The 18,717-nt window shown below is 38.9% G+C and overlaps 2 protein-coding genes across 2 annotated transcripts in view; both read right to left on the minus strand.

Moving 5' to 3' along the window:
* Positions 1–18,717, minus strand: part of LOC127440722 (zinc finger protein 721-like) — a 180,022-nt gene that overhangs the window by 15,242 nt on the left and 146,063 nt on the right. The gene's annotated exons all lie outside the window — the stretch shown is intronic.
* Positions 10,379–18,717, minus strand: part of LOC127440810 (gastrula zinc finger protein XlCGF57.1-like) — a 26,111-nt gene continuing 17,772 nt past the window's right edge. Inside the window, exon 2 of the mRNA XM_051697738.1 lies at positions 10,379–14,908. Within this exon, the coding sequence (XP_051553698.1) occupies positions 13,755–14,908 (1,154 nt within the window). The 3' untranslated portion in view covers positions 10,379–13,754. The remainder of the gene's footprint in view (positions 14,909–18,717) is intronic.

Genomic DNA, 18,717 nt, shown 5'->3' on the forward strand with positions numbered 1-18,717 from the left:
TTTGTACATTAAAATTTTCCAGCCTTAGCAGAAAATATATATTATTGTAGTAGTGTAAAAGTGTTATAATTCACCTAACTTCATTAAATATATGTGCAGTCATTTTATCCGGTGCAGAGAGAACTAGAAAGGGGTAATCCAATTCCCTAGAGGGGGAGAGAGTATGCATGAAATCACATGTTATGGAAAATGTAAGCGTTTTACATATCATTCCAATTATAGTGTCTGTTGTATTTCATAATTGCACTGCTGCTTTATATAAAATATGCCTGGTTAGTAAGATGTTTTACGCCTTTTGTGTTGCCGATGTGGTCCACCCCCTTTTCCGGTTAGTGGTATGTTCCCCTGCGCTGCACTCCTCAGAAGTGATGGGAAGTCCGATTCTTTTCCGCGAACCGGTTCTTTCGGACGGTTCGTTTCAATGAACTGGCTCAAAAAACTAATTCACCAGTTCATTTACGTCAGGCTGACGACACCACTTTGTTTTTGAATGACGCCTCTCAAATCCCTTTAGCTTTAAGTTTGACTGATTCCTTTTCCAGAGCTTCAGGTCTCTATTTAAATATCAACAAATGTGAATTAATGGCTATTAAAAACTGTGATGTTCCCTCTATATGCAACATCCCTGTGAAAGATCAAATTACATACTTAGGAATTATAATCAATAAAGACCAAAAAACAAGATGTAAACTGAATTTCGATCCTCTAATAATAAAAACCCAAAAGAAACTGAATTCTTGGCTGCAAAGAGACTTATCAGTAAGAGGAAGAATCTTACTCTGTAAAGCTGAAGGACTGTCTAGACTCATGTATGCAGCTCTCTCCTTGGAGGCTGATAAAGGAACTTAAAACTTTTTTTTTTATAGTATGTTAAATAATTTTGTTTGGAAAAACAAAACCCACTTTATTAATAAATCAGTACTAATGAATCCAATAAAACAGGGGGGTCTGGATTACTTGGATTTTACTACCTTAAACAACACTTTTAAAATTAACTGTTTTAGGAATTTCCTTAATAATCCTTCTTCACTTTGGAATATTATCCCAAATTATATTTTCTCTAAAGTTGGTGGGCTGGATTTTCTCCTATTTTGTAATTATAATGTTGCAAAGATCCCTATCAAACTTTCTAACTTTCATAAGCAGATGCTATTGGCTTGGTCTCTAATATATAAACACAAATTTCCCCACATAGATATTACTTATGGAACAATAAAGATATTCTCTACAAAAATAAATCACTTTTCTTTTACAACTGGTTCGAAAACAATCTTATCTTAGTTGGACAGCTTTTTAACACACAGGGCAGACTTTATAACTATTTAGAGTTTTTACAGAAATATAAAATTCACATAACAGCTAATGAATATGCTGTTGTTTTCAATGCCATTCCCTCCGGAATGTCTCTATTGATGCATGGTTCTACATTTCCATGGCCATGTACCTTTTCTTTAAACTTAACTGACACTATGATTGGAAGAATATGCTTTTCTGTAGAGCAACAAAAATAAATAAATAAATAAACTGTAAAATCAGAGCTCTCTTCCAGAGAGAGATAGTAACAATCCCTTACATAATACCATATTGGAATAATACTGTAGAGAGTATTCCTTGGGAAAAAGTATGGTCCTTGCCTCATAAGTATCTGCTTACCAATAATGGAAAGGAAATAACATTTAAATTGATTCATAAAGTTTACCCCAAAAAAGCCTTTCTTAGGAGAATTAAGTCCGATATTGATATAAACTGTTCTTTCTGTCACTCTTCTGAAGAAACTTTTATTCACTTGTTTTGGCTACGTACCCACACACAGAAAGTTTGGTCAGATTTTTTACTGTTTATCCAACTTCATTTTGTAAGTGACTTTTTTTTCCATTTTAAAGATGTTTTCTTTGGATTGTTCGAATACTCAAAAGAGAATACAGGAAAATATTACATAATTCATTTATACTATCTACTAGCTAAATTTCACATACATACATAAAAATTTACTAGCTCTAAACCTCTCTTTTCTTTATTCAAAGTTGATCTAGACATGTATATGGAAGCTATCTAAAGCTCTGTTATTCCTAAAGCAACGGAAACTGTATTTTTATATTTATCTTTTGTGCCCTCATAAGGTGTAAATTTAAGTTTCCTTTTTGTTACCTGGCAACATATGTATCTGTCTTAAAAAAAAAAAAAAAAAAAAAAAAAAAAGTTCATTTACGTCATCACGTAATGACGTCACTATATATAATGCTAACAGAATCAGAATTAGAATCAGAATCAGCTTTATTGCCAAGTATGCTTACACATACAAGGAATTTGAATTTGTCTTGGTGACAGGAGCTTCCAGTGTACAACAATACAAAAACAATACAAAAACAGTAGCAAGACATAGATAATAATAAAAAATAAAAAATAATTATACACATACATACAGACACACATACACATGGGTAGTGCAAATCTAATAAAAATCTGTTATGTACAGGGCAAATGTTTTTTTGTTTTTTTCAGAGGAATGAAGTGGCAGAAGAGGTTGGATGTGTTGGATAAATATAAGAAAGACTAAACTGTGTATTGCACATAGTTATTGCTCAATGGGGCAATTTAACTGTTCATGAGATGGATAGCCTGAGGGAAAAAAACTGTTCCTGTGCCTGACAGTTCTGGTGCTCAGAGCTCTGTCGGCCAGAAGGCAACCATTCAAAAAGGTAGTGGGCAGGGTGAGTGTGGCCCAAAGTGATTTTTCCAGCCTTTTTCCTCACTCTAGAAGTGTATAGTTCTTGAAGGGGGGGCAGGGGGCAACCAATAATCCTCTCAGCAGTCCAAACTGTCCTTTGTAGTCTTCTGATGTCTGATTTCGAAGCTGAACCAAACCAGACAGTTACTGAAGTGCAGAGGACAGACTCAGTGACCGCTGAGTAGAACTGTGTCCGCAGCACCTGTGGCAGGTTGAATTTCCTCAGCTGGCGAAGGAAGTACAACCTCTGCTGGGCCTTTTTCACAATGAAGTCAATGTGGGTCTCCCACTTCAGGTCCTGTGAGATGGTAGTGCCCAGGAACCTGAATGACTCCACTGCTGCCACAGTGCTGTTCAGAATGGTGAGGGGGGTCAGTGTTGGGGTGTTTCTCCTAAAGTCCATAATGATCTCCACCATTTGAGCGTGTTCAGCTCAAGGTTGTTTTGACTGCACCAGACAGCCAGCTGTTCAACCTCCCTTCTGTATGCAGACACATCGTCATCTCAGATGAGGCCGATGACAGTGGTGTCATCTGCAAACTTCAGGAGCTTGACAGAGGGGTCCTTGGCAATGCAGTCATTGGTGTAGAGGAAGAAGAGTAGTGGGGAGAGCACACAAGTGCTGATTGTACAAGTGCTAGAAGTGAGTTCACAAGCTGCTGCCTGTCCGTCAGAAAGCTGGTAATCCACTGACAGATAGACATGGGAACAGAGAGCTGGTGTAATTTATTCTGGAGTATAGCTGGAATAATGGTGTTGAAAGCCGAGCTGAAGTCCACAAAAAGGATCCTTGCATATGTCCCTAGTCTGTTCAGATATTGCAGGATATGATGCAATCCTATGTTGACTGCATCATCCACAGACCTGTTTGCTCGATAAGCAAATTGAAGGGGATCTAGAAAGGGTCCAGTGATGTTCTTCAGGTGGGTCAACACCAGTCTCTCAAATGATTTCATGACCACAGACGTCAGGGCGACAGGTCTGTAGTCATTAAGTCCTGTGATTTTGGTTTCTGTGGGACAGGAATAATGACTGAGCGTTTGAAGCAGCATGGGGCTTCACACTGCTCCAATGATCTATTGAAGATCTGTGTGAAGATGGGTCCAGTTGGTTAGCACAGGATCGAAGACACGCTGGTGAGACGCCATCTGGGCCTGAAGCCTTCCTCGTCTTTTGTTTCCAAAAGACGCGCCTCACATCATCTTCACAGGTCTTAAGTGCAGGTTGAGTTGCAGGAGGGGGGAGGAGGGGGGTTGAAGGAGGTGTTGGTGTTTGTGTGAAGTGAAGGTCAGAGTGGGTGTGGGTTGTGAGTCTGGGCCTTTCAAATCTGCAGTAGAACACATTCAGGTTGTCAGCCAGTTGTTGGTTCTCTACAGGGTTGGGGGTAGGAGTCCTGTAATTTGTGAGTTGTTTCATGCCACTCCACACTGATGCAGGGTCATTAGCTGAAAACTTGTTTTTCAGCTTCTCAGAGTATCTTCTTTTAGCCACTCTGATTTCCCTGTTCAGTGTGTTCCTGGCCTGATTGTACAAGACTTTATCCCCACCCCTGTAAGTATCATATTTGGCCTGACGAAGCTGCCTGAGCTCTGCTGTAAACCACGGTTTGTCATTACTGAACTTTAAATAAGTCCTAGTAGGAATGCACATATCCTCACAGAAACTGATATATGATGTAACAGTATCTGTGAGCTCGTCCAGGTCTGTGACTGCAGCCTCAAAAACACTCCAATTCGTGCAATCAAAGCAGGCTTGTAGTTCCCGCTCTGCTTCATTGGTCCATCTCTTTACAGTCCTTACTACTGGCTTGGTTGATTTTAATTTCTGCCTGTAGGTTGGAAGATGATGAACCAGACAGTGATCAGAGAGTCCCAAAGCTGCTCTAGGGACAGAGCAATATGCATCCTTTATTGTTGTGTAACAATGATCCAGTATGTTCCTGTCTCTGGTGGGGCATGTGATGTGCTGTTTGTATTTGGGCAGTTCACATGTGAGATTTGGTTTGTTAAAATCCCCAAGAATAATAATAACTGAGTCCGGGTATTGTTGTTCTTTGTCTGTGATTTGATCAGTCAGCTGTTGCAGCACTGTGTTCAAAAACGCGTTTGGTGCGATATACACACTCACCAGAATAAATGAGGAAAACTCCCGTGGCGAGTAGAAAGGCTTACAGTTAATAAAGAGTGCTTCCAAATTAGGACAGCACATCCTCTTTAATGTTGTTACATCTGTACACCAACTTTCATTGATATAAAAGCATGTTCCACCGCCTCTCATTTTCCCCGTTAACTCCGCGATGCGATCCGCTCTGAACAGCTGGAAGCCCGGCAGGTGTAACGCGCTGTCCGGAATGGCTTCACTCAGCCAGGTTTCTGTGAAGCACAAGGCAGCAGAGGTTGAAAAGTCCTTGTTTGTGCGGGTGAGGAGATGTAGTTCGTCCACTTTGTTAGCAGAGATTCGCTAAGTGAATACTCGGCAGCACTGTTCGAAATCTGTGCCGATAGAGTTTGACCAGCACACCGGCTCATATCCCTTGCCTGCGCCTCTTGAACAGCAGAGCTGCGCCTCCAACTAAATTGTCTAGCAAAATGTCTGAATATTCGAAAACCGGGAAAAGATTGTCTGGTATATGCTGTCAAATGTTCAGCAGTTCGTCTCTGTTAAAACTGACTGGAAAAAGACTACTAAACACAGGACAAACAAACAAAAACAACAAAAGAACTGAGGAGCTCCACACCGAGGCAGCCATCCGCGGCGCCATCATGATTAAGTTTTCATACACCGGCGTCATAGAATACATGCACAAACACATTCAATAAAGCCATATGTAAGGGCATATTGCTGATTATAACATTTTAAGTTATAATAATAAGGGTGTTTATTGTCATCAGTGTTTCCTTCAGTGATCTTACAATACATCCTACATTAAAGCTTTGCACCTAAAGCACCCAAAACTGACACTGATATACAAATGTGGATGTTCTATACATGTTTAAAGCATAAAAAGTGATTAAACTAGTCTTAATCAACTCACCTTTTTACAGAAACCATGATCCAGCTCATCACAACTTCAGATATAATCTGCGTGCACAATACTCAATAGTAAAATTTGTTTACATCTCTCGACTGAAACGTTTCACCCCCTCATTCAGGTCCTCGGTTCACGCATGCTCATCAGCTGCTCCCTGATCAGCAGTTCTCAGTAGTATGTCCGAACGAGGCGATTCTCAGTTCAGTGTACTGGTGACTCGCAAAATGCTGTGATCGGCTCAATGCACTGCTGACGCGAGAGCTGCTGTCCTCAGATCAGTGTACTGTTGACTCAAGAGCGTCTGTCCTCGGACCAGTGTACTGTCGACTCAAGAGCTGCTGTCCTCGGATCAGTGTACTGTTGACTCGAGAACTGCTGCCAACGATTCAGTGTACTGTTGACTCGAGAGCTGTAGACTGGATCATCTTCATACGTTGATAAAACAGTAATACAATCAAGTCATAAACATTTTTCCAGTATTTTTTATTTGTTACACTCTCTGTTGTTCAGCAAAATACACCTGAAACATACATTTCACCCCTTAATCATACACATGCTCAATGTCAGCAGCTCATCGGTTCTCAGTATGTCAGACACCTCTGAAAGAGGTGATTCTCAGTTCAGTGTACTGTTGACTCGAGAACTGTTAAGAGTGACTCATTGTACTGTTGACTCGAGAACTGTTGCAACCCGAGTGTTCAGTCCGATTTGTGAACTAGTTGGAGCGGTTAATTGCAAAAAAGTGTTGGCAAAAGCAGATATCGCCAGTTCTAGGATCATATTACTCCCGGTTATCAGCTCATTTTGATTCGGAGTGTCAGGCACATCTGAGAGACAGGTTAAGACAGAGTAACTTGTGGATCAGTGTTGACTCGAGACACGAACTTTTTAAAACGATTCAGTCCGATTTGGTGAATTAGTTCAACTCGTTCACTAAAAAGAACCAGTTCAAAAGAACGATTCATTCACGAACTGGACATCACTACTCCTCAGTCAGCAAGAAGCACTCTGTGGAGAGGTAGGTGTCTCAGTTAGCGAACAATTTAAAATAGATTCTTAATGTACATTAAATGTATGTTATGGTGAGACCACGATAAGATACGACAGAGAAAATGTTATCGATCCTGGTATGAGTAAACTGTATAAACATTTTATTGCTTTCAGTACTTATTGTTGTATCATATTTCAGGAACGGTGTAATATTGCAAATCACTGCCTGTGTAAGCAAGGAAAGGTCTGTTAAATGACTGCATCAATCTGAATTTTATTTCGTTTGCTTCTTTGATAGATGTAACTGGTTAATTTTTTACTGCACGGAGTGAAGAGTGCGCCAATAAATGGCAATGCATTCTGGGTAAGGTAGTTCGGTGTTTTAAAATAATATTCTATGGTTAGAAAAGGGAAAAAGTTACTGAACCTGTGAGTTTTGACTTTGTGATACTGTGGTTGCCTGCATATTAGAGAGATGGGACAATGTACTAACTGAATAATGTATTCACAGATTGTGAAAAGGAAGATTGTTGTAACACTGTCCCATTTTATGATTGCAGGTATGGTTGGTGAATTTTTTTTCATTTATTATTTCAATTTTCATAATTCATCAATTGTTAGTTTAATAAAATATGCCTTTGGTGTTGTTATGCATTTTATTGAATGGAACAATCTAATATAAAATCAAAATATAATACTTTGTAATGTACCGAGTCTGCAAGAAGCACTCTGAGGAGAGATTGTGAAAAGGAAGATTGTTGTAACACTGTCCCATTTTATGATTGCAGTAAACACACAAAAAGGCACTGGTGGTGTTTGTCCTTATTTTGATCCTGTGGTGCGAGTAGATGTCCGCTACATTACATAGGTTATATATTATTAAATGTAGTTTAAATATATTAAACATACAGAAAAACAGAGAGGATTACAATTACTTGCCTCTTTTCACCCAGCTTTTAAGGTCATTGTAAATATAATATACAAAGGCTTTTTGTGCTGTTCTCTTTTTGTGAATGTAACATTTGGCTGAAATAACAGAATTAGAATATGGAATGAGATCAGAGATATTGTAATGATCCATTAATATTGTTAATCCATTAATCACTTAATGCACAATGTACTCATATCAGTTATGTGCACGCGCAATTAAAACTTCTACCTCCTCCTAAAATCGTTTCAATAATGATCAACAGGGAAATTAACCCATTTAATCTTAAATTTCTCTATAAGTGGGCACATGCATTTTACTCCTTTGATAGCCTAATAAAACAAACTGTATGCCTTTCTATAAAAAAAATAAAATAAAAATAAAAATAAAGTTCACAGAAGTCTGAGATTTATCCTTACAACTGTACGTAATTGTAACCGGTGGTAGTTGAAGTCTCTCATAACATTCTCAGACGGCACGTAAATCTCCCAGATATCTGTTTAAGAGCGTTTCATTTGTAAAGAATCACATTCTTACTTTTGCACTCAAACATCTGATAAACATGTTATAATGAGCAGATTTACATACAGGTGCATCTCAATAAATTAGAATGTCGTGGAAAAGTTCATTTATTTCAGTAATTCAACTCAAATTGTGAAATTAAAAAAATTGTGAATTAAATAAATTCAATGCACACAGACTGAAGTAGTTTAAGTCTTTGGTTCTTTTAATTGTGATGATTTTGGCTCACATTTAACAAAAACCCACCAATTCACTATCTCAAAAAATTAGAATATGGTGACATGACAATCAGCTAATCAACTCAAAACACCTGCAAAGGTTTCCTGAGCCTTCAAAATGGTCTCTGAGTTTGGTTCACTAGGCTACACAATCATGGGGAAGACTGCTGATCTGACAGTTGTCCAGAAGACAATCATTGACACCCTTCACAAGGAGGGTAAGCCACAAACTTTCATTGCCAAAGAAGCTGGCTGTTCACAGAGTGCTGTATCCAAGCATGTTAACAGAAAGTTGAGTGGAAGGAAAAAGTGTGGAAGAAAAAGATGCACAACCAACCGAGAGAACCGCAGCCTTATGATGATTGTCAAGCAAAATCGATTCAAGAATTTGGGTGAACTTCACAAGGAATGGACTGAGGCTGGGGTCAAGGCATCAAGAGCCACCACACACAGACGTGTCAAGGAATTTGGCTACAGTTGTCCTCTTGTTAAGCCACTCCTGAACCACAGACAACGTCAGAGGCGTCTTACCTGGGCTAAGGAGAAGAAGAACTGGACTGTTGCCCAGTGGTCCAAAGTCCTCTTTTCAGATGAGAGCAAGTTTTGTATTTCATTTGGAAACCAAGGTCCTAGAGTCTGGAGGAAGGGTGGAGAAGCTCATAGCCCAAGTTGCTTGAAGTCCAGTGTTAAGTTTCCACAGTCTGTGATGATTTGGGGTGCAATGTCATCTGCTGGTGTTGGTCCATTGTGTTTTTTGAAAACCAAAGTCACTGCACCCGTTTACCAAGAAATTTTGGAGCACTTCATGCTTCCTTCTGCTGACCAGCTTTTTAAAGATGCTGATTTCATTTTCCAGCAGGATTTGGCACCTGCCCACACTGCCAAAAGCACCAAAAGTTGGTTAAATGACCATGGTGTTGGTGTGCTTGACTGGCCAGCAAACTCACCAGACCTGAACCCCATAGAGAATCTATGGGGTATTGTCAAGAGGAAAATGAGAAACAAGAGACCAAAAAATGCAGATGAGCTGAAGGCCACTGTCAAAGAAACCTGGGCTTCCATACCACCTCAGCAGTGCCACAAACTGATCACCTCCATGCCACGCCGAATTGAGGCAGTAATTAAAGCAAAAGCAGCCCCTACCAAGTACTGAGTACATATACAGTAAATGAACATACTTTCCAGAAGGCCAACAATTCACTAAAAATGTTTTTTTGATTGGTCTTATGATGTATTCTAATTTTTTGAGATAGTGAATTGGTGGGTTTTTGTTAAATGTGAGCCAAAATCATCACAATTAAAAGAACCAAAGACTTAAACTACTTCAGTCTGTGTGCACTGAATTTATTTAATACACGAGTTTCACAATTTGAGTTGTATTACTGAAATAAATGAACTTTTCCACGACATTCTAATTTATTGAGATGCACCTGTATATTCAAAATCAGATTTGTCTCAAAGACATCTGCTGTGTGTCCTTTTGACATATGAGAGGAAACATTTTATAGACGTATTACAGATGAGCAAACACTCTTAAAAATATGTCTTCCAGATGAAAAAACACAAATAGATGTCTGGGTGATGTACACTACTATCTTAAGTGTTCTGAAACTTTTGATCAGTATGTGTGCTATCTGGTTTTAGCTTGCCATTCTTTTGCCTGTTGTATTGATATTAAGATACAGTTCGGCAGCCATATTATATTAAATATACTACTTTTATTTTGCCCTTTTTGTAGCTTGAACATTTTGAGGTCACATTGACTTGCATCGTATGGACAAACACATCATGTACAAAATATCTTAGTCTGGGTTTCGAAGAAGTAAGCTATATGAGTTTGAGACTGCATGATAAGGGTGAGTAAATGAGAGAATTTTTTTTTTTTTTTTGGTGAACTATTTCTTTAAAATGGGCTCTGAATAATCACACGACAAATAAGTGAAAGTGACAACAAACACGTATAAAAATTGTTTATTATCTTTTAGACATTGGTGGACTTTCACTGACTGTACACTTTGTTTGCACAAAATCAGTTTCAACTTGTATTCACTACTGTTCGTTTGCCCCAACTGTTCTTTGTTTACATTGAATCTGTTGCACTATATAAATTTATACACACCATGCTTTCTTTTAATAAGAGACACTCAACATTTTTACAATCATTCAATGGATGTTTTCATATTATAACAATTTTTACATATTCATGGTCCCACAAACCCACAGCCCATCATGAACATACATCATCTTTGCTGTAAATAGATAAATGAACAGCAAATAAATGATTAAAATTAAACGTCCCCAGACGTAACAACATATTACATAAAATATACAATTCTCGAGAGTTTTCATGAAAATTCAGCACAATATACTCTAGCACTGACAATTAATGACATAAGCACCAGTGGTGCATAGGCACCTATTGTATCCATTAGTTTTCTTCATCATCTTATTATTATTTGTCCACTCTCGAAGTCTATGGCAGCCCATAGAACCCTTAGGAGGAAAGTTGTGAAATTTGGACACACTGAACTACGATTGACCCAAATTTGCTGTCTCTATCTCAAACCCTGTAGCGCCACCATCTGTTCAAATTTGCATTTACAGTATTTTATGTTCATAACTTTTGAACTGTTAGGGCTAGTAACAAAATTATTTCCTCTGATTCCTTGGCTCATGCCGAGTCAAGTCCTGACTAGATTTTCCACCATTCTGAATGTTATGGAATTCATGATGATAGTCCAAACCATTTTCGTGTACCGCAGCAACGAATTTGATGGCGAATACACCAAAATAGACATGGGGCTGTATCTTCGCAATGCTTTAGCGAATTGACACGAAATTTGGCATATGTCATAGCCATCACGTCCTGAGGGTACTTGCATAGTTTCGGCACAGTGCCACCTACTTGTCAAGAAATATGAAAAAGCAATTTTTGGCTATAACCTCTGAATAGTTTGGCCTTAAATCATGCGACTGGGCTCTTTAAATGTTGGCCATACTGGGCGTCTACCATTATGAATTTTGTCATAAAATGATGTATTTTACAAACGCATTAGCATATCGATACAAAATTTGGTACATGCCATCGGGACCATACTCTGAAGACACTCAAAAGTGGTCAAAAGATATAATGAAAAGGTTATAACTTTTGATTAATTTAGCCTATTGTCATGAGACTTGTCATTACCTTCCTTAGGTCATGCCGAGTATGATACCAGATTTGCCATAGTCAGACATACTTCCTGTTCACATTTTGAATGTAATTGAAAACCTACTTTTTTTAACTCCAAGGCCGTATATCTGATTTGCCTGATTTCTGGCATGTATCACCTAGGTACACTTATGACAAAAAGTTATGAAAAGCTTTTTGATAGATCAAGATAACACACCAATGAATTTCATGGCAAGGTGCCAATAAGGATCTTAGGCTGTACAGCTGAAATCAGAAATTTACATACACTTAGTTTGAAGTCATTAAAACTAAATTTTTAACCACTCCACAGATTTCATATTAGCAAACTATAGTTTGTAACTATCTACTATGTGCATGACACAAGTCATTTTTCCAACAATTGTTTTGATTGTTTCACTTTTAATTGGCTATATCACAATTCCAGTGGGTTAACAGTTTACATACACTAAGATAACTGTGCCTTTAAGCAGCTTGGAAAATTCCCCAAAATGATTTCAAGCCTTTAGGCAATTAGCCAATTAGCTTTTGATAGGTTAATTGGAGTCAATTGGAGGTGTGCCTGTGGATGTATTTTAAGGCCTACCTTCAAACTCAGTGCCTCTTTGCTTGACATCATGAAAAAATCCAAAGAAATCAGCCAAGACCTCAGAAAAAAAACATTGTGAACCTCCACAAGTCTGGTTCATCCTTGGGAGCAATTTCCAAAAGCTTGAAGCTACCACGTTCATCCATACAAACAATAGTACACAAGTATAAACACCATGGGACCACGCAGCCATCATACCGCTCAGGAAGGAGACACATTCTGTGCAAATCAATCCCAGAACAACAGCAAAGGACCTTGTGAAGATGCTGGAGGAAACAGGAATCTATATCCACAGTAAAAAACGAGTCCTATATCAACATAATCTGAAAGGCTGTTCAGCATGGAAGAAGCCATTGCTCTAAAACCGTCATAAAAAAGCCAGACTACAGTTTGCAAGTGCACATAAGATCTTACTTTTTTGGAGAAATGTCCTCTGGTCCGATGATACAAAAATTTAACTGTTTGGCCATAATGACCATCGTTATGTTTGAAAGAAAATGGGTGAGGCTTGCAAGCCAAAGAACACCATCCCAACCGTGAAGCATGGGGGTGGCAGCATCGTATTGTGGGGGTGCTTTGCTACAGGAGGGACTGGTGCACTTCACAAAATAGATGGCGTCATGTGGAAGGAAAATTATGTGGATATATTGAAGCAAAATCTCAAGATATCAGTCAGGAAGTTGAAGCTTGGTCACAAATGGATCTTCCAAATGGACAATGACCACAAACATATCTCCAAAGTTGTGGCAAAATGGCTCAAGGACAACAAAGTCAAGGTATTGGAGTGGCCATCACAAAGCCTTGACCTCAATCCGATAGAAAATTTGTGGACAGAACTGAAAAAGCGTGCGCGAGCAAGGAGCCCTACAAACCTTACTCCGTTACACCAGTTCTGTCTGGAGAAATGGGCTAAAATTCCAGCAACTTATTGTGAGAAGCTTGTGGAAGGCTACCCAAAATGTTTGACCCAAGTTAAACAATTTAAAGGCAATGCTACCAAATACTAACTAAGTGTATGTAAACTTCTGACCCACTGGAAGTGTGATGAAAGAAATAAAAGCTGAAATAAATAATTCTTTCTACTATTATTCTGACATTTCACATTCTTAAAATAAAGTAGTGATCCTAACTGACCTAAGACTGGGAATGTTTTCTATGATAAAATGTCAGGAATTGTGAAAAACGTAAATGTATTTAAATGTATTTGGCTAAGATGTATGTAAACTTTTGACTTCAACAGTATCTCATGGACGCTTTGGCGTACTGACATGAAACTTGGCATTGTGACCAAGCTCTGACAATACCATATATATTTGGTGACAGCTTAACCTATTGGTTGAATCTTAGAAGCAGATTTGTTACACTACTTGCAATTAAACATGTCTTTTTCCACCACTCTACTTAATATCATCATCAGAATTCTATATTCAATCAAATTGTTTGCCACTATTTAATTGCGGCTTGCAACTTTATTTGTAATTGTATTCTTTTGAGAGAAATTCCATCTTCTGGTTTTTCGAAATGTCACACCATTTACATTTAAAAAGATGAACACTGCTCATTGCGAAAACTCTGGACAATGTTTTTTTTTATTATGAGTCAGAAGAGTACTTGCTTGGGTGAAACTCTTCCCACATGAAGTGCAGTGGTACGGCTTCTCTCCAGTATGCACTCTCTCATGTGCTTTTAGGGTTCTTGATTGACTGAAATTCTTTCCACAATGTGAACACTTGTAAGGTTTTTCCCCAGTATGGATTCTTTTGTGACGTTCCAAGTCGTGAACTCTGAGAAAGGCCTTCCCGCACTCAGAGCACACGTGATCTCTCACACCAGTATGTATGTTCTGGTGCTCTTTTAAAGTACGCAGCTGTGAAAAACTCTTTCCACAAAATGAACACAAGTATGGCTTCTCAATTGGATGAATTTTCCGGTGTGTTCTTAAGACTGATGCAGAAGAAAAAAAAATTCCGCACTGATCACAGCTATATGACTTTTCTCCAGAATGCACAGACAGATGACTTTTGAGATTGCATGCCTGTCTGAAACTCTTCTCACAGTGTGGGCATGTATAAGGCTTCTCACCAGTGTGAATTCTCATGTGCTTAGTAAGACTCCCTTTACGTGTGAAAGTATTCCCACACTGATGGCAGGTAAAAGGCCTTTTACCTTCGTGAATTTGAATATGCATATTAAGATTTACTTTCTGTGTGAAAGTAATCCCACACTGATGGCAGGTGAAAGGCCTCTCACCTTTGTGAATTCGAATGTGCATCTTAAGACTTCCTTTACGTGTAAAACTCTTCACACACAGATGGCAGGTGTAAGGTTTTTCTCCAGTGTGCATTCTTATGTGTCTCTGAAGGTGACTGTTGTCTCTAAAACTCTTCATACAATGAGTGCATGTGTAAGGTTTCTCTCCAGTGTGGATTCTCATGTGACTCTGCAGATTACTTCTATCTCTGAAACTCTTCATACAAAGTGGGCAGGTGAAAGGCTTCTCTCCAGTGTGGATTTTCATGTGTCTCTTAAGGTGACATCTCTCTGAAAAACTGTTTCCACACAAAGGGCAGGTGAAAGATTTTTTTACTCTCAGTCTTTGAGTTCTTTTTTGTGAATTTTGTCCAGTTACAAAATCATCAACTCTCGGAAACAGATGGTGTTTCTCCTCCACTTGATTCGGTTGTTGACTTTCCACTTTCAATTTCATCAGGTCTAAAATGAAAATATTTATTTTCAACATTCATTTCAAGATTTGAAATTGAATAGCAGAGTCTATTTCAATGTGATCTTTAATGTGCAAATTGTTAATTCTACCTTTCTCGTGTTAATTCCATCAAATATGGTAAAAAAAAAAAAAAAAATTATTGTGAAGGATTATTTATACATGACTGCACAATGTGTATTTCTTCAATGAAATTACAATTCAATACTTAAGAGCCTCTTAGATGCACATTTTATAAAAACATAAATAATAAAAGTAAAAAACACAATTAAGACATAATTGGTGCAGATTTCTGTGTCTTTTGCCTTTCAACTCACCACTTGTACTTATCACTCAATTTTAAGTTTATAACGGGGCTCAAGCATGTTAAGCAGATGCTTAAATCCTGTGTTCTCGACGACTGAGTATGGTCGTGTATCTACAGCAATAAACACTCCTATGGTGCTTTAGCTCTGTCTGAGCTTGCAGTGAGAGGCCGCTTGAATGCCGTGACGAGACTAACTTGCACAGGCTGTTTATGCTTTGCTCCTGTTAGCTCAAGAGACACATGTAATGATGTCGCCGCAAATGAGTTATGCTAGATGTGCTTACTGAGACATACCCGACTTCAGTGAAACAAAGCCGACAGCTAGGCCTGTCACGATAATTACGTTATTGACTTATCATACGATACATGGACATGACCTCAATCATTTTTGCTGACCTCGATATTGCCCATTGTGTTTATATGTATGTTTGTTTAAATAAGAATGAATGTCACCAACATTTTATCCAGTCGCGTTGCTTCTGTCCTCTCATCTGCTCTTTTTTTGTCGGAGGTGGGGCTCGGGCATCTCCACACACACAGAGCGGACAGCGACAGTTGAAGATGTCATATTACTCAAGGCTAATAGGTGTTTTAATACAGGGCTCGACATTATCATTTATCATCATCATTGAAATTTTAAACGAACAAGTTAAAGAGAATTTTACTTGCCTGACCGGACAAGTAGCCTGATTAAAATCTCAATAACGAATGTTAGCTAAATAGCGCGGGATAGCAGGGATTGAGCACAATTTTAATCATTCCTGCATGTTTCACTTTCAAAATGCGGGGAATTCCATTTATCGTGTCACACTCTCTCCCTCTCGCCTTCACTCGTGGTGCAGTGTTCAGCAGCTTGTGAGCGCGAGCAGCGGGGAAGCCCGTATCTACTGAACTATAGATTTTGCACATATAAATGAGTATAAACCTGTTAATTGGACATGCGAATGGTGTTGTACCACGTATATAAGCGAGCGCTGCAATAAAACTATTGCTCCTGTTTATAATCAACAAAGCTGTCTTCATCACAGGCGTGCAACGTTGGAGAGATGTAATTTTGTCTTGTAACATCGTGGCGCTCTCTCATAATACAGCAAGAAAGGCAGAAATTGCAAAAATGCTTTGTGTAATAATACCATCTGTAGAGTGAAGAGGAATGCTTAAAACAGACTTATGCACCCATTACATCTCACATCTTTCTAGAGCTCCATCTAATGTATGTAACCGAGGTATTTTCTCTGCCATGTGAATCTGTCAATTTTATTCAGTATATAACAATATACATTATAACATTAATAAATTACACACAATGAAAACATATTATCTATCTTTAATATGCATATCTGTTTTGAATATACAACATAACTGATTTAGTGGCAAGGTTCCCTCAGGATTTTATCTGTTAATATTTTCAATGCATTTTGTCAATATTAAACAGCCGTTTTTAATGCAACTGGTGAGAATTGACTTTTACTCTCAAAGAGATGATTTACCCATAAATTAAAATTCGGTAACACTTTACAAAAATGTTCCATTTGTTAACGTTAGTTAACTCCATCAGTTAGCATGAACTAACAATAAACACCACTTTTATATAATTTATTAATCTTGGTTAATGTTAATTCCAACATACAGTAGGCTATATTAATACATTTTCATACTTTAAAATAAAAAGTTGTATATGTAAACTTTAGTTCATACACTATGAGCTAACAATGAACAATTTTATTTTTTTAGTAACTAACATTAACTAAGATTGATAAATGCTGTAAAATATTAATTGTTAGTTCATGATAGTTAATGCATTATCTAATGTTAATGCACCTTATTGTAAAGTGTTAACAAAAATTCTGTCATCATTACTCGCCTTCATGTTGTTCCAAACCTGTCTGACATTCTATCTTCCGTGGAACTCAAAAGGAGATGTTAGGGAAAATGTTACAATCTCAATCCACTTTTATTTTATTTTATGGAAGAAAAAAAAAAAAAAGATGCAGTGACAGTGAATAGTGACTGTGAATAACATTCTGCCAAAAATCTAATTTTGTGTTCCTCAGAAGAGAGAAATTCATACAGGCTTGAGGGTGAGTAATGATTTACTGTCTTTCTGCTCCGTGTTCATAATCCCAATTAGGTGTAAATGATGATGATGAAGTCTTTCATCTGTTTTGTCTCCGGACAAGTAACTTTTTTACTCGGACAAGTGAATGATCAATTTACTTGTCCGAAGGACATGCACATGACGATGCTCAATGTCGAGCCCTGTAAAAAGGGGTTTTTCCCGATGACTGCATAATTCCAGCCAGAAAATTATGGAAGAATAAGTCCAAATGGACTTGGTTTCAAATACGCATTCCACAGCTCCGATTGGGGGCGGCCGTGCGTATTCATGGCCCGGCCCCGCCCTCCACCTTGTCGCACTCCTCCCTCCTTTCCCTGCCTTCTACGACCTGGGAGGGAGACAAGGGGAGGGAAAAACAAAACAACAAAAAGAGGAGAGGGAAAGGCCAACGCAGAGTGACAGTGAGCGAGAGAGAGGAAAAAAAACTTACTCGTCGGTTCCCAGACACGCCGTCGCCTGGTCCTTGATCACTCCTCCACCCTCTGGCGGACAACAGCCACCCCTCCCCGGGCGTACCGGAGCCAGTCCTCTGACCCCTGGCGGACGGAACGCCCCTCCGCATTTCGGCGGCCGGTAGGGAACTCCTCCGCCCCTGGCAGCAGCCCCACCACTCCAGGTGGCCGGCAGTGAGCCCCTCCCCTTGCGGACGGTGGCCGTTCCTCTGCGGCCGGTAGCAACTCCTCCGTCCCCCGGCGGATGGCCGCGGCTGCTCCTTTGGGGTGGATGGTAGTGGCGAGGACACTATGACGGATCCCTCCTCCTTCCCGGGTTTTTGCACCAATGTAACAGGGTTCAATGGAAAGGAGGAGGCAGGAACCGGACGAAGTATCAAAGTAATGTTTTAATAAACTCAAACACAAAAACACACAAACATAAACACATACAGGGCAGCTGCCTGTAGCTCTCTTCCAAACTACCGTATCTCGTTGCACCAATCCCTCTCCTCGGCTGATTAGCCCGACTGGGGGCCGGGCATGCGTAGTCACGGAATTTCTCTCTTCTGAGCCCCACCCTCCTCGTCACAGGGAGAAAATAATTTAAAAAAAAAAAAAAACAGTGGCAACAAAAAGTAGCAATACAACTTACCTAAAAGCTCATATAAAACAATCATCCCATCCAGTTTTCCGAGCTGGGAACAAAAACCGCAGTTGGAGATGGAGATGGGCCTTCCTGACTTTATTTTTTTTACATTCTGATTCCAATGTCTGAATATTCTTAAAAATTAAAAGTTCATTGCTCTTTGAAAGGGTGTACTTGCATTATTATGCTATTATATATCTTTATATCAGTGGCATAAAATGGTCTTAAAATGACAAATGCGTTTATCGCAATTATTTCTGGGACAATATATAATCCAACAAAAGTAGTTCCGT

This window comes from Myxocyprinus asiaticus, chromosome 5, assembly GCF_019703515.2.
Source record: "Myxocyprinus asiaticus isolate MX2 ecotype Aquarium Trade chromosome 5, UBuf_Myxa_2, whole genome shotgun sequence".
Taxonomy (NCBI): Eukaryota; Metazoa; Chordata; class Actinopteri; order Cypriniformes; family Catostomidae; genus Myxocyprinus; species Myxocyprinus asiaticus.